Genomic DNA, 27,207 nt, shown 5'->3' with positions numbered 1-27,207 from the left:
GTGTATGTGTGAAGAGTGTGTTCTTTTTTTGAAGATTGTGCAGATGTCAGTAGAAATTTGAACTTTTATAAGTTAATCTTATTGCACCCCTCTGCTGTAAATCAGACAACAGGTCCTATTACTTCCTAGTTGTTTAGTTGAGCTACACTCAAGAGGCAGCAATTGACATAGCACAAGACTTCTCATTGAGCTGCATTGGGAAGTCTGTGATTGGACAGCCACAGAAAGTCTGGGCTGAGAAATAAGGGGAGGGTTTGCAGACAAGAGATCTGCAGTTTTTTTGCAAGCTGTTTTTTTAGATATACATTCAACGAAAAAAATGCATAATTAAATATATGCATGTTTTAATTGGGAGTATATCTACAGTGATTTGATTTTTTAAATCTGTTTTTTAAGGGCAGTGGAGTGTCCCTTTAAGTTTTTTGTATAGCGTATTTGCTTCTTAATTATTAAATGACGGAAGGCAAAGTGAAAATCAAAGATTTTATTACTGTCCATAGCACATATAGGAAACTCTAAATTTGAGGTTTTAGCACATATAACGTTATTCACTATGAAGGCGTATAAAGCCATCCAATCAGAGTACTCTGACAGGTAAAGTCTCTATATTTACCTGTCACAGCACTCTGATTTGATTGGTTGGCTTGAAATCCACCAATCAGAGTGCTCTGTGTCATTTTACACAGCGTGGGAAAATTCCAAAGAACTTTCCCACGGTGTGTAAAATGACACAGAGCACTCTGATTGGTGGATTTCAAGCCAACCAATCAGAGTGCTGTGACAGGTAAATGTAGAGACTTACCTGTCAGTCTCTTCATTTACCTGTCAGAGCACTCTGATTGGATGGCTTAAACCCACCAATCAGAGCGCTCTGAGCCTAATTTCAGGGCGGGGCAAGGCTTTATAAGCCTTCCCCCGCCCTGCAGAGCTCAGTCTGCGCGGAGCCCTCCATGGGTGAAGATGGATAATTTTGTTTTGCGCTCATTTTTTATTTATTTTTTAAAGTGCGTCGGTTATTATGGCTTTTATTTGGCCTTTTCTGGGGCTGAAAAAAGAAGATTTTAGAAGAAAGAAAACATCAAATGGTAAGTTTTATTTTATTTTTTACAGGTACTTAGCAAATGGTCCCCCCTCATTATATTTAAGGTGAGGGGGGTAGGTAGGGGTTAATTTTTTTGGGGGGGTGACTAGCGGTTTGGGGACCCCTAGTCACCTGGGGGAGAGCGGGTTAATTTTATATTTAGGGCCCCCACCCACTGCTCAGGGGTGGTGGCCAGGGGGGAGGACATTAGGTCCCCCCCTAATTAGTATTTAGGGCCCCCACCCACCGCTCATGGGTTGGGGCCAGGGGGGAGGACATTAGGTCCCCCCAATTAGTATTTAGGGCGCCCACCCACCGCTCATGGGTGGGGCCAGCGGGGAGGACATTAGGTCCCCCCTTATTCTAATTTAGAGCCCCCACCCACCGCTCAGTGGTGGGGGCCAGGGGGGAGGACATTAGGTCCCCCCTCATTCTAATTTAGGGCCCCCACTCACCACTCAGGGGTGGGGGCCAGGGGGAAGGAAATATATTTCTGCAGAGTTATGTGCACACAGTCCCACAGTCAGATGCACACAGTCCCACAGTTATACCAATACACTGTCAAATCCACCACATGCACACAGTCACAGGCAGATAGTCACATATACAGGATCAGGCAGAAACACACAGGTACAGGCAGTAACACACATACACAGTTACAGGCAGATAAACACACTCACACACAATTACAGGCAGACAGCCCCACACACACATCCACACATACAGTCTTACACACACATACTTACATGCAAATAGTCACACACACACACACACACACACAGGCAGACAGCCACACACACAGACAGCCACACATACAGGCAGGCAGACACACACAGGCAGTCACACACAAACAGCCACACACACACACAGGCAGACAGCCATACACACACAAGAAGACATCCACACACACAGAGGCAGGCAGTCACACAAACACACACAGACAGACAGCCACATAGACACACACAGGCAGACAGTCACACACACACAGGCAGACAGCCATACACACACACAGAGACAGACAGCCATACACACACACACACACACAGGAAGACGTCCACACACACAGAGGCAGGCAGTCACACAAACACACACAGACAGACAGCCACATAGACACACACAGGCAGACAGTCACACACACAGGCAGACAGCCATACACACACACAGAGACAGACAGCCATACACACACACACAGGAAGACGTCCACACACACAGAGGCAGGCAGTCACACACAAAGGCACACAGTCACATAGACACACACACACAGTCACAAACACACGGGCAGACAGTCACAGAGACACACACAGGCATACAGGAAGACAGCCACACACACACAGACAGCCACACACATACACACAGAGGCAGACATCCACACACACAGAGGCAGGCAGTCACACACGCAGACAATCACACACACAAGCAGACAGTCACATACACAGATGCACAGACACACACACACAGGCAGACAGTCAAACACACAGAAACACACACACACAGAGGCAGGCAGTCACACAGACAGACAGACAGTCAAACATACAGACAGACAGACATACACACACACAGGTAGACAGTCACACAGAAAGACAGACAGCCAAACACACAGGCAGACAATCACACATAGTTACCTCTGTTCATTATGGAGGAGTGGCGGCAGTGCAGCTCCTGGAGACTGGTTGTTGGGGAAGCAGGGACTCCTTCCTGGTTCCCCTGCAGCAGTTACCTGGCACTTTTAGCTCCACCCCCGACACAATATATATTTTTTTATAATCCCGGCCAGCCATGTGTAAGCTGTGTCGGCCGCATGGTGCCCCCTGCTCCCATGGTGGCCAGTGCGGCCGCACAGCTCGCACATCCCTAAGGCCGGCCCTGATCGCGCATAAGTACCGCTGAGGACCTTCTTTGGTTAGTTCGCACGAACGATCCAAGGTGACTGGAAACCACGAAGTCCTCATGCCGAAAATAGTTCCATAGCAGTCGCGGCTGAGTAGCATTCATGGTCTGAGGGCCATTAGTGTGTTTTTTTATGCCAGGGAGCTAGTGTTTGGTTTAATTCATGAGAAGGGCACGTGCCGAACCAGGGGCACTGAGGGAAAACTGCTAAGGGTGGCTGGGCAGGATAACTCCTGAACGGGGTCTCAGACCTGGACTATAGTCGGTGGACAGTAGGCCAGCTTCCACACTCCTCCAGGTGTTCGTGGCAAACGATCGTGGAAAGGAGCGTTTGTCACAGTTATGATCTGTAACAGGTAGGGCTGCATAAAACGTGACAAAAATAAGCTAACTCCTAAATAGCAAAGCATTAAAGGATGGAAAGTAAGATGGCACATGCAAAGATAATATAAGAACAAGGTTATTTACACAAAAAAAATGGCGGTGGATTGAAACTCAAGCTGAAAATTAGGTAAAATAGCCGAGTTGGAAAATGATTTGAATAAGAGAATTAACTCAGCTCAGCTAATTTAGACTACATTTTGGCATATGGTTTTCAATTTCCTATAATTCACTGTTTAAATGGGCACAAACCACTTGTTAAAACACCTCCCTGTTCCTAGGTTTTCAGACTTCTAACATGGGATCTAAGGTCCAGGAGGAGAGGCATAAATGGACACATTCAGAATAAAAATAAACGTTACCAGTAAATTGTAAGGGCAAACATTCATGGCTGTTTTACAAAAAAGCTATTATGGGAGATGTAAAGGCTAACACATAAAAGTAATTCAAGAAGACTTGAGTTATATGAATCTATTAAAAATCAACAACTGAAAATTGGTTACATTTTTCTTACTGGAAGACTAGATGGAGCAATATATTTGTGAATGATTAGAGTAAACAAGAGGTAATTGAAATTGAAATCTTTGGGCATGTTAAATAGACACTATAGTCACCTGAATAACTTTAGCTTAATGAAGCAGTTTTGGTGTATAGAACATGCCCCTGCAGCCTCACTGCTCAATCCTCTGACATTTAGGAGTTAAATCCCTTTGTTTATGAACCCTAGTCACACCTCCCTGCATGTGACTTGCACAGCCTTCTATAAACATGTATGTACGTAGTGGGGAATCGCGATGCAGCCTAGAACAAAATCTAACCCCATTAAACCCCCCCAATAACGACAGACCACTTAGTATGGATGAAACAGGCCACAGCATTTATTATCACAACTAAATTACTGCATAACACATCCATAACTTTATTTATTAAATCTCTTCTTTTCTGTAACCAAAACATTAGACATAAATAAGCATAAATTAACATATATACATATATAACTCCACCCATAGTGTTATACAGTGACCCAACCGTCCTTGCCAATAAAAAACATGGAGTGGTTCCTAATCACCACTCCCTCTCACCTCCCCCCTCGTCATAAAAAATCCTTCCAATGCCTGCCATCAGCCGACCTTATCCACGCTCGATGGGCACGAGACCTCAGGCAACCTAAAGTTAAACCTTTAGAGCAGGGGAGGTTTGAGACCTTAAAAAACTTGTTCATCTCATTCCATCTACTTAAACGTAACCTCAAACTCAATTGGCAAGGACATACCCCCGGCTAGCTGCGACAAAATATAGTAGAGGGTGGGCGGGAGGGAAGCTGTTTGCTGGCCCGAATCCCAAGTGGCACTGAGGTAAGACCTCCCCCACACTGTCTTACACAGAACATAATCACACCCACAGATTCTTCACAACCAATCCCATGCATCTATCCCCACACTCCTACATGTGCCCTTGTCCGCTTAGCTGCGCTATCTCCCCAGGGCCTCTTCCTGTAAAGAGAGCCCTATTTAGGCTTTCTTTATTGCAAGTTCTGTTTAATTAAGATTTTCTTATCCCCTGCTATGTTAATAGCTTGCTAGTCCCTGCAAGAGCCTCCTGTATGTGATTAAAGTTCAATTTAGAGATAGAGATACAATTATTTAAGGTAAATTACATCTGTTTGAAAGTGAAACCAGTTTTTTTTTTCATGCAGGCTCTGTCAATCATAGCCAGGGGAGGTGTGGCTAGGGCTGCATAAACAGAAACAAAGTGATTTAACTCCTAAATGACAGTGAATTGAGCAGTGAAATTACAGGGGAATGATCTATACACTAAAACTGCTTTATTTAGCTAAAGTAATTTAGGTGACTATAGTGTTCCTTTAAGTTAACCAAAACTGTATATAAGACTGAAATAAGCCAATATTCACTATAACCTGTTTTATTTGCACTTTATACAAATTGTTGCTTATACATAGCAGTGTATGGTATATCCTACGTAGTGCCATATCCATGCAAAAGGGCAACTAAGGTTTTAAACCCAAATTCCAAACTATTTATAGCATGTGTTAATTGTTAAACATATTGGCTTTAATAAATTAATTTTAAGTTAATTTATGTATTCTTTCTTTATTTTCTACCATTTTAGTTTTTTGATTTTTTTACTGTATTGTCTTACTCAATCCTTTAAAAAAAATAAAAATCATAAAACATGCAAATGTATTATTGTTAATATCATAATATAGTCTTATACAAATATGTATGAATGTGTCCATTAGGATTCCGGTATATAAGAATACACGTACCAGGGGCCACAGAGTCTGCAACTGTGAGAAATGATTTTTTATGTGATTACTGTGCTTCACCCCTAAAAGAAGATCTGAAGTACAGAGTTCTTGGTGGTACGTACAGCTTTCGTATATTGCATAGACTGATTTTAAGCAAAACCCCATATCTGAAAGAAAATAACAGTGTATTCTTGTCATATTTTTAGACAAACAGGTGTTTGATTTAATGGACTCCAAAATATTGCAAATTTTTCAAGGAAGTGTCACTAACAGTCAGCATTATCGGTTACAGTCATTTGCTGTGTTTGTGAGAGGTACATTTTTCAGCCTATCATAATATTACAATTAAATTGGTTAAACTTCTTAGAACTTTTCCAGAGTCAATGAGGTGAGCGAGGAATTTACCATCCATATCATACCATTCAAAAAACAGTTTTCTGCACTAATACATTGCCCTTGTACCAAATTTGACATTTTCAGGCTTCTTGTGCTGGTAAAAAATAAAAAGATTAGTATGAATGTTTAGCATGGACATTTATGATAACGTCTTTGCTGTTTGACTTACGATTTCCAGAATAACATTAAAGGGATACTCTAGGGGGGCGGAGTCTGACCGCCAAGCAGCACGGACGTGCGGGGAAAGAGCTCTAGCCAGGCGGACAGCAAAAAGGCCGATACCGGCGGCCATAAAGCTTATACACCCATCGGGGTGCGCCACCCGAGACGGGGGTGCATTACAGCACCGGAGGATCCCTTTCCTGAGCCTGTCGGAGCCTGTAGCCCGACACACGACTTGCGGCCTGCGGGTGTGGATGCCGGGGAGAGGCGGCCGCTCTCCTCGACGCCGGAATCCCCAGAATTAATACCGATCTCCTACCCCCCCCCTCTGGACCGGTGGGGGTTATCCCGGTCCATATCAGCCAAGCGGACACAGTTTGAGGTAGAGAAACAAGGCCAAACAGTGAGACAAAGGGTGTCTGAGCATGCCTAAAATGGCCGCCCAGCAAGGGCCAGAGAGGGAGCACGCAGACAGCTACCCACACTCGCAGCACCTAGAAGCACTGGACCGACTTTGCTTAAAATTCTACGTGATACTATGTGACAGAGGGGTGTTGTACCTTCAAGCAGCTAAGATGGTCTCCTCATGGATCCGTCCTGACACCCGCCGACGCCACTACGGAGCTCCACTGTGGGCCTTCAGGGTGGACAAGCGGAACAAAAAGCACCGGCAACAGCGGCGGCGGGCGAAGGTTCGGAGCACACTGGGTGCATGCAACCACTCTCCTACAAATAAATGCGGGACAGCCAGGCAGCCACAAATCCCCGGCAAAGCACCTGGATACAGCACCTTTGACCAGCAAGCCTATACCCTGCAAACTTGGAATGCAGCAACATACCAAGCCACAGTACAGCTTATTGCCACACGCGATCAAGCCAGAGAGGAACACTGGCCCTCCCCAGTTGCAGAGACTGTTTCTCCTAAATGGCCCACGTGCGGGGTCGGGTGATCCGGGACTGGAACTGGTATAATCGCAAGAGGCACTGGCGGACAATCCAATCCCAAGAACAAACTTACATTTCTATAATTTTGTTATCACTTGTTTATTTAACAGTGCTATCACCTTATACCTAGCAACCTACTGCCTGAGGTCACTTACATGTTACACTGAACCATATCGTTTAAATTTTTTAACACACTCAGTAGGCATGCATTTACATAACAAGTTTGCATAACAGTAGAATGTTACCTAGGCTTGCCTAATACTCAGTAACTCTAGGGCCTATCCTATACACGAGGGGAAGGTCCGCTTAACCTCCATCCCACACTCTACCCATAGCTATTGTCAAACATAGGATGTCATACTTAAGACTGCTGTGTAACTCCTGCTAGAATAGGTTAATGTTATGCCTCTTGCTTTGATTTTTGTGTTTTGCCATAAGCTTAAGTGTACTCAACTGTAATACCCTGACTGTAGTATCAATGCACTTCGTCTTCGCCTGTACCAATCAGCTCATATGTTCCTTCATGGTAATCGTAGTCACTTTAGCAAAGATGCTATTAACTACACCTGTTATAATAGGCTACCTTTTCTTTTATATTATATTGATATGTAACTATCTGTGACTCACACGTATGTTGCAGCTAGACCTAGCTTGTACCAATCAGTTCATAAGTTAAGATATTAACGGGTAACCACGGCGACTTTAGCAAGGTTACATGCAGTTATAACAGTTAAAATATGCTGCCTCTTCATTTTTTATTTTTATTGACCTTATTGTATAGCCGAGCTAATGTTTAATATTAATATACAAAAATGTGCACTTCCTCTTGCCACTGTTCAACCTAAGTATGTTCTTAGACACGCTGTTGTGGCGTTTGACGTCGCTATGTAAAACTTGCACAACAAAAATAAAGAATTAAAAAATAAAAAAAAATAAAGGGATACTCTAAGCACCAGAACAACTTTAGTTAAGTGTTCTTGCAGAGCAAGACCACTTACTGTTATCTCACATATATATTATTATTCTTATTATAGCCAAATTTACCACCCTAACTCCTCCCACAGTTTTTACACTACATAGACAGTAATATACCGAAACGTGCGGATTGTTCCCGATTGGTGTGCTATTACTTTGTGGAACGTTTCGCCGAATGGTTCTCGAAATATCGTCGTTCTTGTGGCGAAATTGGATTCCATATGAATGATTGCAAAATGTTCAAAGCTAGAGTGGGAGCTGGCAAAAGCTGAAAAATCAGGACATGATTTCTAAACTGCCACCACTCCCTCATTTTCAAGCCTACCTACACAAATCTTATATCAAAACGGTCAGCTAAGCAGTCAGTTAGAAAAGCATAAAAATAAAACGTAATGAGATTATTAAGAAACAAATGGCACAATTATTCGGTTGTGCACAAATCTCACTAGTGACAACCCATCTTTAATGGACAGAGGAATGTCCAGCTAATTTACCATAACAAAAACTCTTTTTAGGTTGAGAACTTATATATGTAAGAATGAGTCTTTCATATTTTTATTGTCAATGAAGAGATATATCAGATAATAATTTTGAATTGGACTGCAAAGCATGTAATGTACAATTTTCAGTTTTGTGTTCTTGTGATTATTTCTTAGATGAGCTAATTCACAGAATGAAATTAGGAGGAAGATACAGAGTTGTAGGAATACCAGTATGTGGAAATGTTGGTTCTCAAGCCACTGTATGCATAGAGGCCAATAATATACACCAATACATAGTAGAAAGTAAGTGCATTTGCAAAAATGACCAAACATCGTCATGTCTGCTGATCTTACTCGATACAAAGAGTACAAAGTGTTTACGTGTTTGTTTGTTTGTTTATATATATCTATATATATTTAAAGGAACACTTTAGGCACCCAGACCACTTCATCTCAATGTGCCATGTGCCCCTTTCAACCTTGCAGTTAAAAACATTGTCGTTTGGCAGGAATGGCAATGTTTTCTTTTCAGGGCTAATCTGCCTCTAGTGACTGTCAATATGACTGCTACTAGAGGCTTTTCTGTAAAATAGCAGAGTTGTACTGTAGCGGAGGCCTGATATTTCACAGGTTAACTCCACTATAGATCCCAGTGAGGCTCAGGAACAAGTATTATAGATCCATAGAGTAGTAATTTCAGCAGGCAAAACAGTCCAATAATATCCTAACAGCACTCCCAATAACTGGACGACACACAGCATCAGGAGCAGAACTCAAACCTTTAATCACACAGCTTGCTTATAAAGGGTGCTCCCTTGCAAAGGAGGGATTTACAGTAATTAGTACATTAGCCAATAGTACAGTAGTTACCTCCTATACATCTCCTCCCCTCAATGTGACACATAATCCACTTATAAGTTATACACTTTTACCCCGATTCTGGATGTACCCCAACACAGCCTGGTACAGTTATCTAAGTGGTACCCCCTGGTAGCCCTGATCTGGGTGACTAGTATATCCAAAATTCACCCAGATTGGACCAGGGGTTCGGGAGTTAGGTGGAGGGTGTTATTTGACCGACCGCACACGAGGTGGTATCCGAAAAGGGTTCCATGCATTTTGGCCCTGCGGTCGGTCTTTATTCGGGAGATAAAATACATAGAAAATACTGCCATCCATGATTAACTTTCCCTTCATACGAATCCCCTCGTTCAGTACTTTAAAACTACCGAACGGGGTTTGATCAACCTTCCCGTTCGGGAGTTATGGAGCTCTGGAGGTCTCAGCGGTGTTCGGGTAATCGAGTGTCCGATTTGAGTTCCAGACACTCAACGACCAAACACCGCTGAGATTTTAGTGCGTAAGATGGCCGCCGCCACGTGTTCGTATACCGAACGGCGGCCACCCAGATACGTCCACAGAGTGCCTATTAACTTGCGGTTAGAAAGTGTCAACAATTAACACGGTACACACTTCTCTCTGAGGTGGTCTATGGATTTGGTAGTTTACATTCGTATGGAGTACGGATGCAAACTACCGAACTATTATACAAATTCTACATACATTTTAACCATAGGACTAAAAATAACACATGAATTGCAATAATAATACAGTCTTTTAGGACAGCCCTGACACCATCTGCTACATGTACCATCTGATTGGCACAGCGTAGCATTTTGCCATGCATGCCAACTAGCCTACCAAAGCTTTTGCTATGATCTCAGCCAAGGAAGTGGAGCTTGATCAAGGAAACTGGTGCGGTGAGGAAAAAGGGGAGTAAAGAACATTATTTTACCTTTGTTTAACCCTGGCAGCGACTAGGGTACTAAATGACAGCTAGGGTACTATAGCATTAGGTGTACAAACATGTATCCCTAAAGCAATAGTGTTCAATTAAAGGTACACTATAGTCACCCAGACCACTTCAGCTCAATGAAGTGGTCTGGGTGCAATTTCCCTCAGGTTTAAACCCTTCAGATGTAAACATAGCAGTTTCAGAGAAACTGTTATGTTTACATTTGGGGTTAAGCCAACCTCTAGTGGCTGTCTTCCGGACAGCCACTAGAGGCGCATCTGCCACACTGGAGGCATATAATGCCTCCATCGCACAGAGTGTCCATAGGAAAGCATTGAGAAATGCAAACCTATGGACACTTTGAATGCGCGCGCGGCAGTTGCCGCACACACGCATTCGGCTCCGCTGACGTCAGACGGGGGAGCTGACATTGGCGGGGGAGGAGAGGTCACCAGCACCAAGGGAGCCCGGGGCTGGATTAAGGTAAGCTGCTAAAGTTTTTTAACCCCTTCAGCGCCACGGGAGGGGGGCCCTGAGGGTGCTAAATCTTAAAGACAAGGAACCAGCTTCACTAGTGCTGCTGTGAAAACTATAAATAGGCTAAAATGGGCTATCATAGGGCTCCTTGTGCCCAGTAAGTGCGATATCGCCTATAGCACAATACATCATCCAGATAAAAGGATAAATAAATACGGCCTTGGTGGTTTCAAAATTTATTTGACATAGGACTTCCTTGTTGTGGAACTTTGCTTCCCAATGCTCCACAACTACCACGTCCCTCCTGTCTAAAGATCACTGCTTGTACAAATACAGGACACACAATATCTCAGTATACATAGCCACTTACCCACACACTCAATTCTGACTGAAGCCTGATGTACATTTCGGTCGTTAATGCACCATTGTCAAGGACCCTTACCCATTAAGTTCAGTACAGCTATGAGTCTTGTTAGTCTCTTAGACCCTTTGAGTACAAGTTAGTACTTATTTTATCTTTTTATAAATCTCAAGCAATCTCTTCTGGATATAACTACATACATTGTGCTCTTTTTAAACCTGCATTTTTATACTGTGATCTACTTTAGGTAGGGTTATACTTTCAGAACTTACTCTTTTTAATGTTTAGTGTTGGTAGGTTCTACATCTTACAAACATTTTTAAATAAATAAATCACTGGGTGTCACCTGGACATGAGGTTCATAAATTAGTGGATAAATGAATCAAATGCCCCTCTCTATTACTTAAAAAAAATATATTTATCTTTGTCAAATCACTTTAACCCCTTAAGGACACATGACATGTCTGACATGTCATGATTCCCTTTTATTCCAGAAATTTGGTCCTTAAGGGGTTAAACAGTCTGACAAAACACAGATGGATGGATAGCAAACACAGACAGACAATCTTTGCACCACTTAGAATATTTAAAATGTAACTTCTTCGTTCGTGTTCTTCAAAGTTCTTCTTTCGTGTTTTTTGCATATATTACTGTTTTCAAGTTCATTGATAGTTAATTGATATACTGATTGTTTCTTTGCTAAATAGGTTTATCAATGTGTATTTTAATTTTGGGGAGATTTTGATGCTATGTATGTTACAAAGTTGTTTCCTTTTTAGGTCCACAAACAATAAGCAGGGTTTTTCACAAAATTCACGCTTTGACTCGGGACTCTCCTTGGATTTTCACCGGCATTCTTGCCAATGTTTTTTCGTCACAAGTAGTCCCAGTTGGTACCTACAATACGTTAAAACTGTGCATGTTACTTAGTCTTGTACAGACCAGCAATGAAGACAGAGATCCTGTGAATTTTTTGGATCTTCTTGTTATAACAAGTGATACATTGACTGTTGAGAGGTTAGTATATTATGGCTAGTACTTTTTGTTATTGGGAATACTTAACCAAAAAAATGGCTGGGTGTGTAAGGAGCAGTGGCTGTTGGCTCAGTATTCTATGCCTGGGTGTGTAAGGAGCAGTGGCTGTTGGCTCAGTATTCTATGCCTGGGTGTGTAAGGAGCAGTGGCTGTTGGCTCAGTATTCTATGCCTGGGTGTGTAAGGAGCAGTGGCGGTTGGCTCAGTATTCTATGCCTGGGTGTGTAAGGAGCAGTGGCTATTGGCTCAGTATTCTATGCCTGGGTGTGTAAGGAGCAGTGGCTATTGGCTCAGTATTCTAAGCATGGGTGTGTAAGGAGCAGTGGCTATTGGCTCAGTATTCTATGCCTGGGTGTGTAAGGAGCAGTGGCTGTTGGCTCAGTATTCTATGCCTGGGTGTGTAAGGAGCAGTGGCTGTTGGCTCAGTATTCTATGCCTGGGTGTGTAAGGAGCAGTGGCTGTTGGCTCAGTATTCTATGCCTGGGTGTGTAAGGAGCAGTGGCTATTGGCTCAGTATTCTATGCCTGGGTGTGTAAGGAGCAGTGGCTATTGGCTCAGTATTCTATGCCTGGGTGTGTAAGGAGCAGTGGCTATTGGCTCAGTATTCTATGCCTGGGTGTGTAAGGAGCAGTGGCTATTGGCTCAGTATTCTATGCCTGGGTGTGTAAGGAGCAGTGGCTATTGGCTCAGTATTCTATGCCTGGGTGTGTAAGGAGCAGTGGCTATTGGCTCAGTATTCTATGCCTGGGTGTGTAAGGAGCAGTGGCTATTGGCTCAGTATTCTATGCCTGGGTGTGTAAGGAGCAGTGGCTGTTGGCTCAGTATTCTATGCCTGGGTGTGTAAGGAGCAGTGGCTGTTGGCTCAGTATTCTATGCCTGGGTGTGTAAGGAGCAGTGGCTATTGGCTCAGTATTCTATGCCTGGGTGTGTAAGGAGCAGTGGCTATTGGCTCAGTATTCTATGCCTGGGTGTGTAAGGAGCAGTGGCTATTGGCTCAGTATTCTATGCCTGGGTGTGTAAGGAGCAGTGGCTGTTGGCTCAGTATTCTATGCCTGGGTGTGTAAGGAGCAGTGGCTGTTGGCTATTGACCTGGACGTGTAAGGCAGTGGCTATTAGGTCACATTCCGTGTGATCAGTTGCTATGGCCTGGTAAGAACATCCTCCTTCAATATCAGGGGTGATCATAATAGAATGGAGTTGCACCATGGGTGGTTTTTATTTAATGATTCAGATAACCCAAGACTATGGGGAATTAAAATAATTATTTGTTTAACAATGTTCTTATTAAACCAGGAATCATTTTGAAATTCTTATAAACTGCAGCCTTTGCAAGGCCTCCCCTTTTTTCTTGGAAGAGATATTCAGTCTCTATACAGGAAAATAACCAAACCGAGGTTTCTCATTGAGAAGCCTCTGAAGCTATTTTCCTGTGTACTTGCGCACAAAGACTTGTGTGTGCACGTCAGCTCATGCGTGTGCATCAGCTTGTGCGTGCGCACGCGTGCTCAGGCATGCACACATACACTGTGCCCTGCATTGAGAAAGAACGCTGGTCTGATCTGACGTCTGAGAACATTTATGTGGGGGAGGCAGGCGCGCTCAAGCAAACGTAAGCAGGAAGAAACCTCCCTTGCTGTTTGGTTGACAGCTAGGGGAGTGTTCCATTATTTAATTTTAAAAGTGTAAATTTCTCATAGAGATCGTTACTGTTATAAAGGGCCTTTTTTTTTTTTTTTATTCTTTATTTATTCCAGTGCAAGACATCACAAGCAATACATGCACAGTAATACAGAAAATGTAAACATAAAGCGAGTATATTGATACCGTTACATGAAATAACAACAAGAGGAGTGAACTAGCATGAATTTCCAGGTCACCCTGTCTTGTATCCCCATAAGCATGCCCAACTCCCGTTCACCACATAGATCAAAAACCACATAGGAGCTTGGATGTTCCGCCTGGTATTTTTTATTATTATATAAAACAGTAATCGGTTAACCGATGAATAAGGTCGGCCACACCTCCATCGCAAATTTGAGGAAAGAAGCAGCTCGACAGAGTTTAGCACACCAGCGTACTACCTTTCCTGTAGCATTAGCGTCACTCAAAAATAGTTTTGTTGCGTGCGGCTCAGCCGTAAGAAGAAAGACTAAGAGACAGGAGAAAAGAGAAAGATGAAAGGTAGTGCCCCGAGAGGTCGAGGCCTTAGAGAATGGGATAGAGAGAGAAGGAGGGGGGGGGGGTAACCGAGGAGTGAAGCCCCGCAAAAAGCCTCATGAGGGGCATGATGCCCGCTCACCACTATCTCATACAGGGTTAATTAGTTCTTCTCCCTGTAGGTCGTATCGAGTCCGCCTAAAAGGCCGCCTAATACAGAGGTCCCCTAGTAACATCTGGACACCCCAATCAGTCCCTACCGTCTCAATCGCTTACAGTGCAATCTATCCAGGGGCCCCAAAGTTTGTCAAATTTCTTCGTTGTCCCCCTCACCCGAGCCGTCAACTTGTCCATCAGAAAGGTGTCTTTTATTTTTTGTATCACCGTCGCTATCGTAGGGGTCTCCCCCTGTAGCCATACCTGCGCTAGCGCTCTCCTAGCCGAGAGATTTATCTTTTGGATAAGGGCCTGTTCCATTTTCGTCCAACCATCCATGGATCTAGACAGTAGGAACACCCACGGGTCTAGCCTCACCTCCCTGCCTAAAATTTCCCTCAGTAAAGTAGCTACTCGTTTCCAAAAGGCTTGCGCCTCCAGGCACTCCCACCACATGTGGATATACGTGCCCTTGTGACTGCAACCTCTCCAACAGAGGTCCGTCGGGTTTTTGCACATCCGGTGTAGCGTCACTGGGGTAGTGTACCACCTGAATAACGTCTTATAGGATTGTTCCTGCAGCGAGACGCACACCGAAGATTTTGCCGCGGCCTCCCATATCTCTTGCCATTCTATTCCTTCCAATACCTCGTTAAGATCTGCCTCCCACCTATGTATGTATGTGATATCACCCCATTCTAGTGTACGTGTGCTCAAGTGGGAATACAAGCTCGAGATCAGGCCCGTAGGGAACTGTTCCCTCTTACACATTTTTTCAAAGAATGTTAATTGCATCGTTGCGGCCGCCTTGATCCTGAAACCCCGGGCAAAATCTCTGAGCTGTAAGTACCGGAAGTAATCAAAGGGACGTAGAGGAGCTCTGCTCTGCAGTGCATCGAATGTGATGAAGGTGCCGTTTTCAAAGAGGTCGCACAACCGCTGTAATCCTGAGTTTTCTATACCCTTGAAATCTCGAGGGCACATGCCCGGTATAAACGTTTTATTTCGCAAAAATGGAGTCATGGGTGACGGTACAGAAGCCAGTCTGTATTTAAGTACTGCAGCGTCCCAGACCCTGAGGGAAGTGTGAATCGCTGCGCAATCCACTCGATCTGCTGGTCTATGTTCCTTAGGAATCCATATAAGAAATTGTGGCCTATCTGGGCCCATCATGGTGGATTCCAGATCCACCCACCTCCGCTCCCCTGGGGGGGAGTGCCACAGTGCAATCTGAGTCAATTGAGCCGCCACATAATAAAAATATAAGTTTGGGAGACCAAGGCCTCCCCTGTCTTTTGCCCTATACAGGACGTTGCGGGAAATCCTTTGCCTTTTATTCTGCCAGATAAACCTTCCTATGGCCTGTTGAAACGGTCCCAAGGTGGATTTACTCAAGTGGACTGGCAGAGCCTGGAACAAAAAAAGTATCCTAGGCAGCACATTCATTTTTACTGAATGCAATCTTCCGATCCACGAGATCGGCTTGTCTACCCATGTCTCCATGTCAGCTATCAACTGTCTAATCAGTGGGACATAATTTTGCCGATGGAGCTGAGAGGGGTCCGCTGTCAACCAAATGCCCAGGTATTTGATCTGTTCCTTCTCTATCCGTAGGTGATAAGTCCTCCCTATAGACGCTGCGTCTTCGTCCGTCATACCTAAGGGGATCGCGCTCGATTTATGCAGGTTGACCTTATATCCCGACACCTCCCCGTATGCTTCCAGCATCCTAGTCAGTGCCTCCATGGAGGCCTCCGGTTCTGTTAACGTCAACAAGACGTCATCTGCGAAACCCGAAACAACGTATTGTGTGTCTCCCACCAAGATACCCTTAACATCAGGAGCTTCTCGTATGGCCTGCATGAGGGGCTCCAGCGAGAGCACGAATAGCAGCGGTGAAAGAGGGCAACCCTGCCTCGTACCATTGCTCAGGTGGAACGGTTCGACTCGCGCTCCCGAAATTTGAATCTGTGCCCTAACGTTGGAGTACATAGCTTGAATAGTTGTAATAAACGGGGCCGGCACGCCAAAGTGTCGCAACACCTCAAATAAGTAAGGCCATTTCACTCTATCGAATGCCTTTTCGGCATCTAGGGACAACAGTAGTGTCGGGGTGCCCTTCGTGACCTGCCTCCCTATGAGATCTATATTGCGTCTCGTGTTCTCGAAAAGTTGTCTCCCAGGTACAAAGCCCACCTGATCCGGGTGAATCATACCCGTAAGGAGTGGGCCTAATCTGCCCGCAAGCACCTTTGCCAAGATCTTTGAGTCGTGGTTGATCAAGGAAATAGGGCGAAAGTTCTCCGGGACCGAGTCATCCCTTCCAGGTTTGGGCAATAGAACGATATTCGCCAAGGACATATCTCTATCAGGCGTCCCCCCATCCATCAACTCATTAAACCAGGGTTCCAAGTGAGGTAGGAGTTCTTCCCGGAAGGTTTTATAGTAGCTCCCCGAAAAGCCGTCAGGTCCAGGTGCTTTGTTGCTTTTCAAGGCGGATATTGCCGCGTCTATCTCCTCTCCCGTGATAGGGCTTCCCAGTACATTCGAAACCGCTGCTTCTAGTTTAGGGAGTCGTAATCTAGATAGGAAATTCTGAATCCCTTCTAGTTCCCGGCCCGTGTCTGTGGCGCCTTCCGATGAGTGGTTATAAAGTTTAGCGTAAAAATCTGAGAACACCTTGGCTATGTCTGTGGGGTTTGTCTGGTAGATACCCGCTGCATTCTTGATCCTCGTAATGTGTGTGCTCCTTTGCCGTGGTCGAAGGGATCTAGCTAGCAAGGTATCCATCTTGTTCGCCTTCTCATAGAAGGTGCGTTTGGCCCATATCATAGCCCTTGCGGTATCATCCAGGAGCGTTTCTCTAATCGAGATCCTTATGTTCTGCAATGATGTCAAATTGGCAGGCGTAGGGTCCGATTTGTGTCTGTTTTCCGCCGTTCTCAATGCTTCCAGTAATGTGGCCAATCGTTGAGATTTACGTCGCTTCCTCATCGTCGCTTCTCTGATCATTACACCCATAATGACAGTCTTATGGGCTGCCCACACCGTAGCCTTCGTAACTCCTGACTCCGCTTCCCTTTCAAAATAGTCCCTGAGTTCCGAGCGAATAATCTCTACAATAGCTGGGTCTTGGAGTAGAGACGTATTCAACCGCCACGACCAAGGGGACGCCGCGCTTAGCCTGTCTAGGGTAAGGGAGATATCTGCGTGATCCGACCAGGTTATGGACCCCACCCTGGATTCTGATACCCTGGGAACAGTTAGTGAGTTTACAAGAAACAGGTCTATCCTTGAATACGTGTCGTGCGGTGGCGAGTAAAACGTATAATCAGTATCGTCCGGATGTTGAGCCCTCCATATATCCAGCAAATCAGTGTGTTGTATAAAAGTGTGTAACAATTTATCTTGCCCTCCCCGTTTGTGCGATCTCGGAGCTCCCCTACAGGACTCCCTGTCCATTGCTGGGGATGGTGCCGCGTTAAAATCCCCCCCTACGATGACCATACCATGTGGCAGCGAGTTGACCACGCGGGTCATCTCTGTCCAGAATTCCCTGGACTGCTCGTTAGGGGCGTAGAGATTGAGGACATGGATAGTGTGAGAGTGTAAGGACCCTGATACTAAAACATAGCGTCCGCTCGGGTCCGTACTGACCTTGCAAACCCTGATCGGGCATCTATGATGTATAAGAATAGCTACCCCGTTCCTCTTATTGAGTGCTCTGGCCTCAAACGAGGTTTGAAATGTATGATCTTTAAGGGCAAACTTAGCTGATTTTGGTAGGTGCGTCTCCTGCAGGAAGGCTATATCCGGGTTCATGCGCTTCAGTTCCCGAAACATGAGACGTCGCTTTTTGGGGGCATTTAGACCCTTAACATTAAGGGACATTAGTTTCACAGGCATAACTCATCTTGTGGAATATCGCTATTGTGGAGCCTACCGACACTACCATCTGTGGCCAAGATACTGAGGGCGCTCCTCGATTTCCCCCCCCCGAGGAGATATATGATGGGTAAGGGCAGAGGGGAGAAGGAAAAGAAAAAGTAGAGAGAAGAAGAAGGAAGAACAACATAACATATTGTACAAAAGTCGCCTGGTCTTACCTAAAGCCAGGCGTATTCGGGGTATATGTCCCGTCATCCCCATAACTAAGAAAAAGCTCTGGGATGCTCGGGACATGGACCAGCCAAAAATGGCACTACTTGAGTGCCAACTGAAGTTAAATATAGGAAAAAACACTGCAGACCCTGCATAACCCTTAACGGCAGGGAGGGCAAACAAAACCGAGTAAATGCCAGAGTATCTAATATCTTATGCTCCAATATGCATAACCAGAGGAGATATAGTTGAGAAGGTATTAATCGTAATTGAACAAATGTATTTCTTTTTTGTTGTTTCTTTTTCTTTTTTTTTTTTTTTTTTGAATTATTATTCTTGTCTTTTTTTTTTTCTAATATAATATATATAGTCTTTTTTTTTTTTTTTTTGCAAAGTAGAAGTCGTACACACCAATAAAGCAAGCCTAATATCAGGCAATGAATAAACGAATAACCCGGTGCTGAGAAAATGCTGCAAAAGAAATAAACTCGGGCGGATGGCCGCTGGTGTGGAGGGGCGTCCCCCAAGGTGAGACTACGTTCCCAAGCCGGGGATAGGAGGGGCCAGGAGCAGGGAGGGGAAGGTCACTCTACCCCATACTACCTAGGGGGATCCCGGCGCCATCTTGCGGCTCCGGCCCAGACACCACCCTCCCCCACCCATAAGGGGACGAGAGAGTGAGCCCACGCTTCCATGCCCCCCGTAGGGCCTAACCATCTAAGCCAACCATAACAATTACTCCTCAAAAAACGAGGGTCCTATTGCCTACCCGGCTCCCCACGGTTCCATCCCCCACCCGTGCAAACATAATACAACGCAATACAATGGCGCAAAAAAGTATATAGCGACATACATAACAGTAGCCAGACATCAGTCCCCCACCTCCCTCCTTGCGGCCGTGGGTTACATAAAAACAGTAGCCCGGGAGAAAAAACAGTAGCCCGGGAGAAAAAAAAAGGGAGAGAGGGGGGGGGGGGGGGAACAATATCGTCTAAAGGCATGAAAGTTCCGTGGTCCACCTTGAAATGCTGGCTAGGGAACAAATGACCCCCAGTCCCGATCCTCTCCGATCCCCGATCCCCGCACCCCAACATGAGAAAACAGAAATATAAAAATAATAACCACCACCCCGGCGTGCAGCACAAAAAGAAGAAACATAGGGGGCACGCATAATCAATGATGGGGCGTCATGTCTCAGCAACCCTAACCCACCCAATAAGGGGAATAGGTGCCCCACGAACCCACCCGGGCCCGAGGGCCTTCTCAGGGACATAGAAACATAGAAACATAGAAACATAGAAACATAGAATGTGACGGCAGATAAGAACCATTCGGCCCATCTAGTCTGCCCAGTTTTCTAAATACTTTCATTAGTCCCTGGCCTTATCTTATAGTTAGGATAGCCTTATGCCTATCCCACGCATGCTTAAACTCCTTTACTGTGTTAACCTCTACCACTTCAGCTGGAAGGCTATTCCATGCATCCACTACCCTCTCAGTAAAGTAATACTTCCTGATATTATTTTTAAACCTTTGTCCCTCTAATTTAAGACTATGTCCTCTTGTTGTGGTAGTTTTTCTTCTTTTAAATATAGTCTCCTCCTTTACTGTATTGATTCCCTTTATGTATTTAAATGTTTCTATCATATCCCCCCTGTCTCGTCTTTCCTCCATGCTATACATGTTAAGATCCTTTAACCTTTCCTGGTAAGTTTTATCCTGCAATCCATGAACCAGTTTAGTAGCCCTTCTTTGAACTCTCTCTAAGGTATCAATATCCTTCTGAAGATATGGTCTCCAGTACTGTGTACAGTACTCCAAGTGAGGTCTCACCAGTGTTCTGTACAATGGCATGAGCACTTCCCTCTTTCTACTGCTAATACCTCTCCCTATACAACCAAGCATTCTGCTAGCATTTCCTGCTGCTCTATTACATTGTCTGCCTACCTTTTTAAGTCATCAGAAATAATCACCCCTAAATCCCTTTCCTCAGATGTTGAGGTTAGGACTCTATCAAATATTCTGTACTCTGCCCTTGGGTTTTTACGTCCAAGATGCATTATCTTGCACTTATCCACATTAAATGTCAGTTGCCACAACTCTGACCATTTTTCTAGTTTACCTAAATCATTTTCCATTTGGCTTATCCCTCCTGGAACATCAACCCTGTTACATATCTTAGTATCATCCGCAAAAAGACACACCTTACCATCAAGACCTTCTGCAATATCACTAATAAAAATATTAAAGAGAATGGGTCCAAGTACAGATCCCTGAGGTACCCCACTGGTGACAAGCCCAAGCTTCGAATATACTCCATTGACTACAACCCTCTGTTGTCTGTCACTCAGCCACTGCCTTACCCATTCAACAATATTGGAATCCAAACTCAAAGATTGTAGTTTGTTGATAAGCCTTCTATGTGCAACAGTGTCAAAAGCCTTACTGAAATCGAGGTAAGCAATGTCTACTGCACCACCCTGATCTATAATTTTAGTTACCCAATCAAAAAAATGAATAAGATTAGTTTGGCATGATCTCCCTGAAGTAAACCCATGTTGTCTCTGATCTTGAAATCCATGTGTTTTTAGATGTTCAACAATCCTATCCTTTAACATGGTTTCCATCACTTTCCCCACTACTGAAGTTAGGCTTACTGGCCTATAGTTGCCCGACTCCTCCCTATTACCTTTCTTGTGAATGGGCACAACATTCGCTAACTTCCAATCTTCTGGGACTACTCCTGTTATCAATGATTGGTTAAATAAATCTGTTAATGGTTTTGCTAGTACACCACTAAGCTCTTTTAATAGCTTTGGGTGTATTCCATCAGGTCCCATTGACTTATTTGTCTTTACTTTTGACAGTTGAAATAGAACCTCTTCCTCTGTAAACTCACGTGTAATAAATGACTCATTTATCCTTTTTCTTAACTGAGGTCCCTTTCCTTCATTTTCATCTGTAAATACCGAACAAAAATATTCATTGAGGCAGTCAGCTAGACCTTTATCCTCATCTACATACCTTCCTTCTTTTGTTTTTAATCTAACTAATCCTTGTTTTACTTTTCTTTTCTCATTTATGTATCTAAAAAAGGTTTTGTCCCCCTTTTTTACTGACTGTGCTATTTTCTCTTCTGTGTGTGATTTGGAAGCTCTTATAACTTGCTTAGCCTCTTTCTGCCTAATCTTATAGGTCATTCTGTCTTCCTCACTCTGGGTTTTTTTATAATTACTAAATGCTAACTTTTTGTTTTTTACTATTTTGGCTACATCTGTGGAGTACCACAGTGGTTTCTTGAATTTTTTGCTTTTACTGACAAGCCTAATGCTATTTTCTGTTGCCTTCAGTAGTGCAACTTTTAAATAATACCATTTCTTTTGGACTCCATTTAAATTGCTCCAGTCTGATAATGACTCCTTTACACATATTCTAATTTTGGAAAAGTCTGTTTTTCTAAAGTCTAAAACTTTTGTTTTTGTGTGGTGTGACTCAGTCACTGTTCTTATATTAAACCACACTGACTGATGATCACTGGATCCTAAACTTTCACCTACAGTAATATCTGATACCAAATCTCCATTTGTTAACACTAAATCTAGTATGGCCTCTTTACGAGTTGGCTCCTCAACGACTTGTTTTAGAGACAATCCCAGTAGGGAGTTTAGAATATGTGTGCTCCTGGCACAAGTAGCTATTTTTGTTTTCCAATTTATATCAGGAAGATTAAAGTCACCCATGATGATAACTTCCCCCTTCATTGTCATTTTAGCTATTTCTTCAACTAGTAGATTATCTAACTCTTCAATTTGTCCTGGGGGCCTATAAATCACACCTACACGAGTTACTGTGTGATTACCGCCGCCGCTACCGGGCTAGAGGGTGATCTCGGAGCCATCGGGCTTTCCCGTCCGCCATCTTGGGTTTGCGATCGCATGGCGCGGGAGGCCGCAAACAGATCAGTCACCGTGGCACCGTGGTCCGATGGCTTTTTGGACTGTTTCTTCGGTGCCCGCTTGTCCATAATGGCTCCCCCGGTTATTTTTTTGTCCAGGTCAGTGTTTTTAGCGCTATTGTAAGCTTATGGCATCGTGGTCCTAACGGAGCTTCAGGAGGACACGTCCATCTTGCTCCGGCTTCAGACCACGCCCCCCCATAAAGGGCCTTTTTAATAGACTACACCTCACTAATAAAGCACATCAGCAAGCTGAAGTGTTTTCTGGGTGTGGAGTGATCCTTTAAAGGCGGGTTGAATTTAGCCTGAAGGTAAAAAACAGTGTCCTATTTAAATTATTAAGCTCCCTGCCCAGCAGATTGTTTGAAGGAAATCCTACAAGTTGTAGTTGGGTTTTCCATGTTCTGTTTACCTGTTTTGTCTGTATTTGAATGAAACAGACACAATTCTTATATAGAGAAAATAAATCACACATTACCAAAGGTCAAAAGAAAGTACAAAATATAGAATCTGAGAACCAATTATTCTACTAATCACAAACTATCTAGTTCACAGTAATCATGGCCTTCACATTTACAAACCTACAACAATGCATCCCACAGGGTTGGAAAGTAATCTAATATGTCTGTCCTTGATCTGTGTCATTTCCTCGTTAGGCTACTCAGACCTTTCAATGGTAATTAGGTCGCACACCATTCACAATCTTATCTACACTTAATTGGTATATTTGAAGTATATAGTGGAATGTCCAACATTACTATATATACATCAACCCAGTTTCTGTCAAGTGTCTTAACGTAACATATAGCCCATAGCTGCAGGGTATACAATTGTAGCTACTTATATCCTTTCCCTCATTATTGGTGTAATTTTGTTTAAGGGTTCTAAATGGTGGTAAAAATTAGCAATGCCTTAAAATCGAACATGTTCAAGAAAAGTTGCAATTCTCAACAAGTTTGAAACTGGACACACTTAATTAGCCAGTGTAAATCTTTTTGTGCTTCAGACTTCTAAGTTACGGCATTAGTCTAGTGCCACGTGGTGTGCGCCATTTTGTATCCAATGATATGTTTGCCACAGTATCGAAAGATGACCATGGAACAGGAACTGCTAGTATCCAGGCTTGTAGTGCTCTGCTAGCCAAAGGAGGGGTATGCTGCATAGGAGATATGAGTTTGCAGAAAAAAGACAAGCTTGACCACCTCCAATCAGGTATATTTCAGTCTGTATGAAGAGGAGATAATAGCAATCACACATTTTATTTTAAAGTTATTTGTAATAAAGTTTGTATACTAAGATTAAAGAAAATATATTTAAAAGTCAGTTGTATTATAATTTTTCATGGGTGATTGCATCTCATTACTATTAAGCCTTGCAATCACATGAAACTTAATGTTGATGTTGAATTGGGGTATATTTATCAGGTGTGGAGAATAACAGCCATATGGTTAGATAGAAAATATTATAAATTAATCAAATATTGAACTTTACGCAGTGTCCAGGGAAAGGTAGTGAGATATTTCCCTGCCATAAAAAAAGGTATAGACAGTAAAAAAAACACCGGGAAGTGTGTTCCCTAAACCCATCCAAAAATAAGATGGTGTTTTAGAAAAAAAATAAATACTGGCCAATAACAGGGTCTGCATGTTCTTTCGTGAGTGTGATTATCAACCTCCTTTTTTGTTAGAAAAGACCTTTGAGGTGCAGAAATCTCTACTGAAATTTGATAACTCCTCTTCAGCAGGTTTGTGATCGCAGGATTGTGATCTCATCTTGGTAAAATTGTTGTCCAAAAGTATCAGAAAGGTGAGATTGTGATTGCACCAACAGCATTAAATTAGATAAGGGATTTTTCTAAACAAACCAAAAGCGGAGTTGCCGGTACACTATCGCTAATTCCTCAGGACAGAGGCAGCGCACCTGTCAATGTTAAAGAAACACTATGAAACACTATAGTGTTAGAAATACAAACAAGTATTCATAATAATATACACTTTTTATAGGTACCTGTCCCCCCTCAGAATATCGTAAAAAGACATTTTCTTTTGTCACAGCGGATCCCGCCTCCATGGCTGAGATCATCAATCTTGATGATCTCAGCCAATTCAATGCATTGGGAAGCCATTGCACGTGCAAGGCCAAATGCTGTGATACATCAATCAGCATCTCCTCATTAAATCAATGCATCTCTATGGAGAGCATTCAGCTTCTCCATTCAGAGTGTGGAAATGCTGAACGCAGGTCCTGCACACAATGCAGCACTGAAATAGGAAACACCGCCAGTGGCCGTCTGAGTGATGGCACCTAGAAGTGTTACTAGGCAGCCTTTTCACAGTGTTGAGCCTGCAGGGACATGCCATAGACACCAGAACTACTACATTAAGCCGTAGTGATTCTGGTGATTATAGTGTTCCTTAAAGGCAAACCTCCAAAGGGGTTTTGTTTTGCTTATATTTTTAAGCTAATGAATACTATTGCTATTGCTGCTGCCAGAGTGTTTTGGGAATTTGAACACATGGTTGATTTCTGTGTTTTTATACTCATTTTCCTTAACATGTTTGTTATGAATATGACTATTTGCTTTAGTTTTGGAGAGCAGAAACACCACTGTGTTTATTCCTGGAAAGAAGTATGGCGAAGACGGTGACCATCAAATGTTCCTTCCTGTCCAATGTAATTTCTGGTCTTATGTATCCTACTCAAAGAAGCCTGTTCAAAAGGAAAACATAGTGATCGGCCAAGTGGTATGTGTTTAACTAATTCAAGGCTGTCTTGTGAAATATGATGCAAACCAATTTCTTCGTGATAGATGACGTGCCTGCATTTACTTAAAAATAACCCCTTGTCTTGTATGAAATGAACTGTAACCACCTGCAACAATACTCAACTGATAACAGATCTGTAGTTTTACTTTCCATGCTATAGACGATAAAAGTCACACCTTCTCAGTAATGTCCGTAATACCTTTTTACATCCAGGCTAGACTTGAGCAAGCCGAGAAAATTTGGATCAGGTGAACCATTTTTTATTTTTTTTGACGGCTGAATATCGAACATATGTTGGTTTAGCCTAGCAGAATTTCAGTACCAAAGGTCAGATTTGGGTAAAAAAAGGGTGCAAAAACTTGCCAATTAGTGTACTGCAAAATATAGGAGCATTTGTCTGCCATTTGGTACACAGGTCAAGTGAAGAAAGTAACAAACAGAAAGAAAACAAGAGGAGCAGTAAAACAAACATTCTATATAGTGCACAAAGCATAACTTTATAATAATACAATTAATGATAAAAAAAAATACAAACTACAATGTAAAACAGAGAGGTATTCTCAAACTAGAGTGATCACCATTGTAGCCAATGTAATGTCACTGCACTTCTGTTGGATTCCATAATTGCTTAGTCTTTCTTTGACAGCCCTTACATTTCACTAATTGATACTTGTCTGTGACATTTCACAACACAAAAGTGCAGTAAAATGAGAATAGATAAGTCTTCCTGAGACAATGTTATATCTGTATAAGACAAAAATAAGAAGTAATATGTTTGGTATGCTGATTTCGTTTCTATCTTGATCTTTGGTTCAGTGATGGCTGTTTGTTGGTTTTGAATATAGAATGTAAGCTCACAGTTTCATGTATTATTATATATGATTAGCATTTGGCTGCACAATATGGTTAACCCGTATTGTTATAAGTGGACCCTTGGTTTCCATAGTATAATGAGGCACAATTAGAATTATAGGACCTTCTACAAAAACGTATGCTTCCTTTTCTGTCTGTCCTAGGATTTAAGTTGTCTGCCTCCTAATCTAGTAGATTCATTTGGAATGTTAGTTTACATCAATGACTCTTCACAAAGTCACCCAATTCTTCCACTTGTACATCATAACCTGAGCAGAGCTGTGAGCAAAACTAACTCTCATTGGACAGCCTCCCAGCAATTCACCACACAGGACTATGAAAAGGTGAAGTATACAACCCTCTAAATTGTTATTATTTTATCAAAATATATATTATTTATTTTCTTAAAACGTGTGACCAGATCAAGGGGAGGAGGGAGAGACCTACAGACAACCTCAGACTGCCATTATCCTCAGCCAGCCCAGGAAGTGTGTGTGTGTATCTGTGTGTGTGAGTGTATGTGTGTGTGCGTGTGTGTGTGTGTGTCAATGTATATCTGTGTGTGTGCCAGTGTGGGTATATGTGCGTGTTAATGTGTGTATGCGTCTGCATGTTAGTGTGCAGCTGCATATGTGTATTTCAGCATATATTCCTGCATTCTAATTCCAACAGCAGCACCACATACATACAACACACCATTCCCACCAGCAATAACACTACATGCAATCAAAAACCAACACTACATACAAACACACTGTTACAATCAAACACCAAACTAGATACAAACACACTCCTTTATTAAAACTTTAACATTGTATACAAACTCACCCATACATTCAAACAACAGAAATACACACAAATACACCCCTCAATTCAAACACCAACACCCCCTACATTCAAATACACAATACACAAGTATGCCCCTGCTTTCAAGTGGCAATAGTACATTCAAACATACTACTGAATTCAAATGCTA

The 27,207-nt window shown here is 43.1% G+C and overlaps 2 protein-coding genes across 2 annotated transcripts in view; both read left to right on the top strand.

Annotated features, from left to right (window-relative positions):
• The window catches only part of SGK3 (serum/glucocorticoid regulated kinase family member 3), a 392,044-nt gene that overhangs the window by 128,966 nt on the left and 235,871 nt on the right, over positions 1–27,207 (top strand). The gene's annotated exons all lie outside the window — the stretch shown is intronic.
• Positions 1–27,207, top strand: part of MCMDC2 (minichromosome maintenance domain containing 2) — a 53,688-nt gene that overhangs the window by 9,262 nt on the left and 17,219 nt on the right. Inside the window, exons 5-11 of the mRNA XM_063450401.1 lie at positions 5,610–5,732; positions 5,825–5,932; positions 8,753–8,881; positions 11,991–12,228; positions 23,621–23,826; positions 25,201–25,358; positions 26,396–26,575. Of these exons, the coding sequence (XP_063306471.1) occupies positions 5,610–5,732; positions 5,825–5,932; positions 8,753–8,881; positions 11,991–12,228; positions 23,621–23,826; positions 25,201–25,358; positions 26,396–26,575 (1,142 nt within the window). The remainder of the gene's footprint in view (positions 1–5,609; positions 5,733–5,824; positions 5,933–8,752; positions 8,882–11,990; positions 12,229–23,620; positions 23,827–25,200; positions 25,359–26,395; positions 26,576–27,207) is intronic.

Source organism: Pelobates fuscus, chromosome 4 (genome assembly GCF_036172605.1).
Source record: "Pelobates fuscus isolate aPelFus1 chromosome 4, aPelFus1.pri, whole genome shotgun sequence".
NCBI lineage: Eukaryota > Metazoa > Chordata > Amphibia > Anura > Pelobatidae > Pelobates > Pelobates fuscus.
Note: the sequence above shows the minus strand (reverse complement) of the source record. Positions and strands in the feature narration are given on the sequence as shown.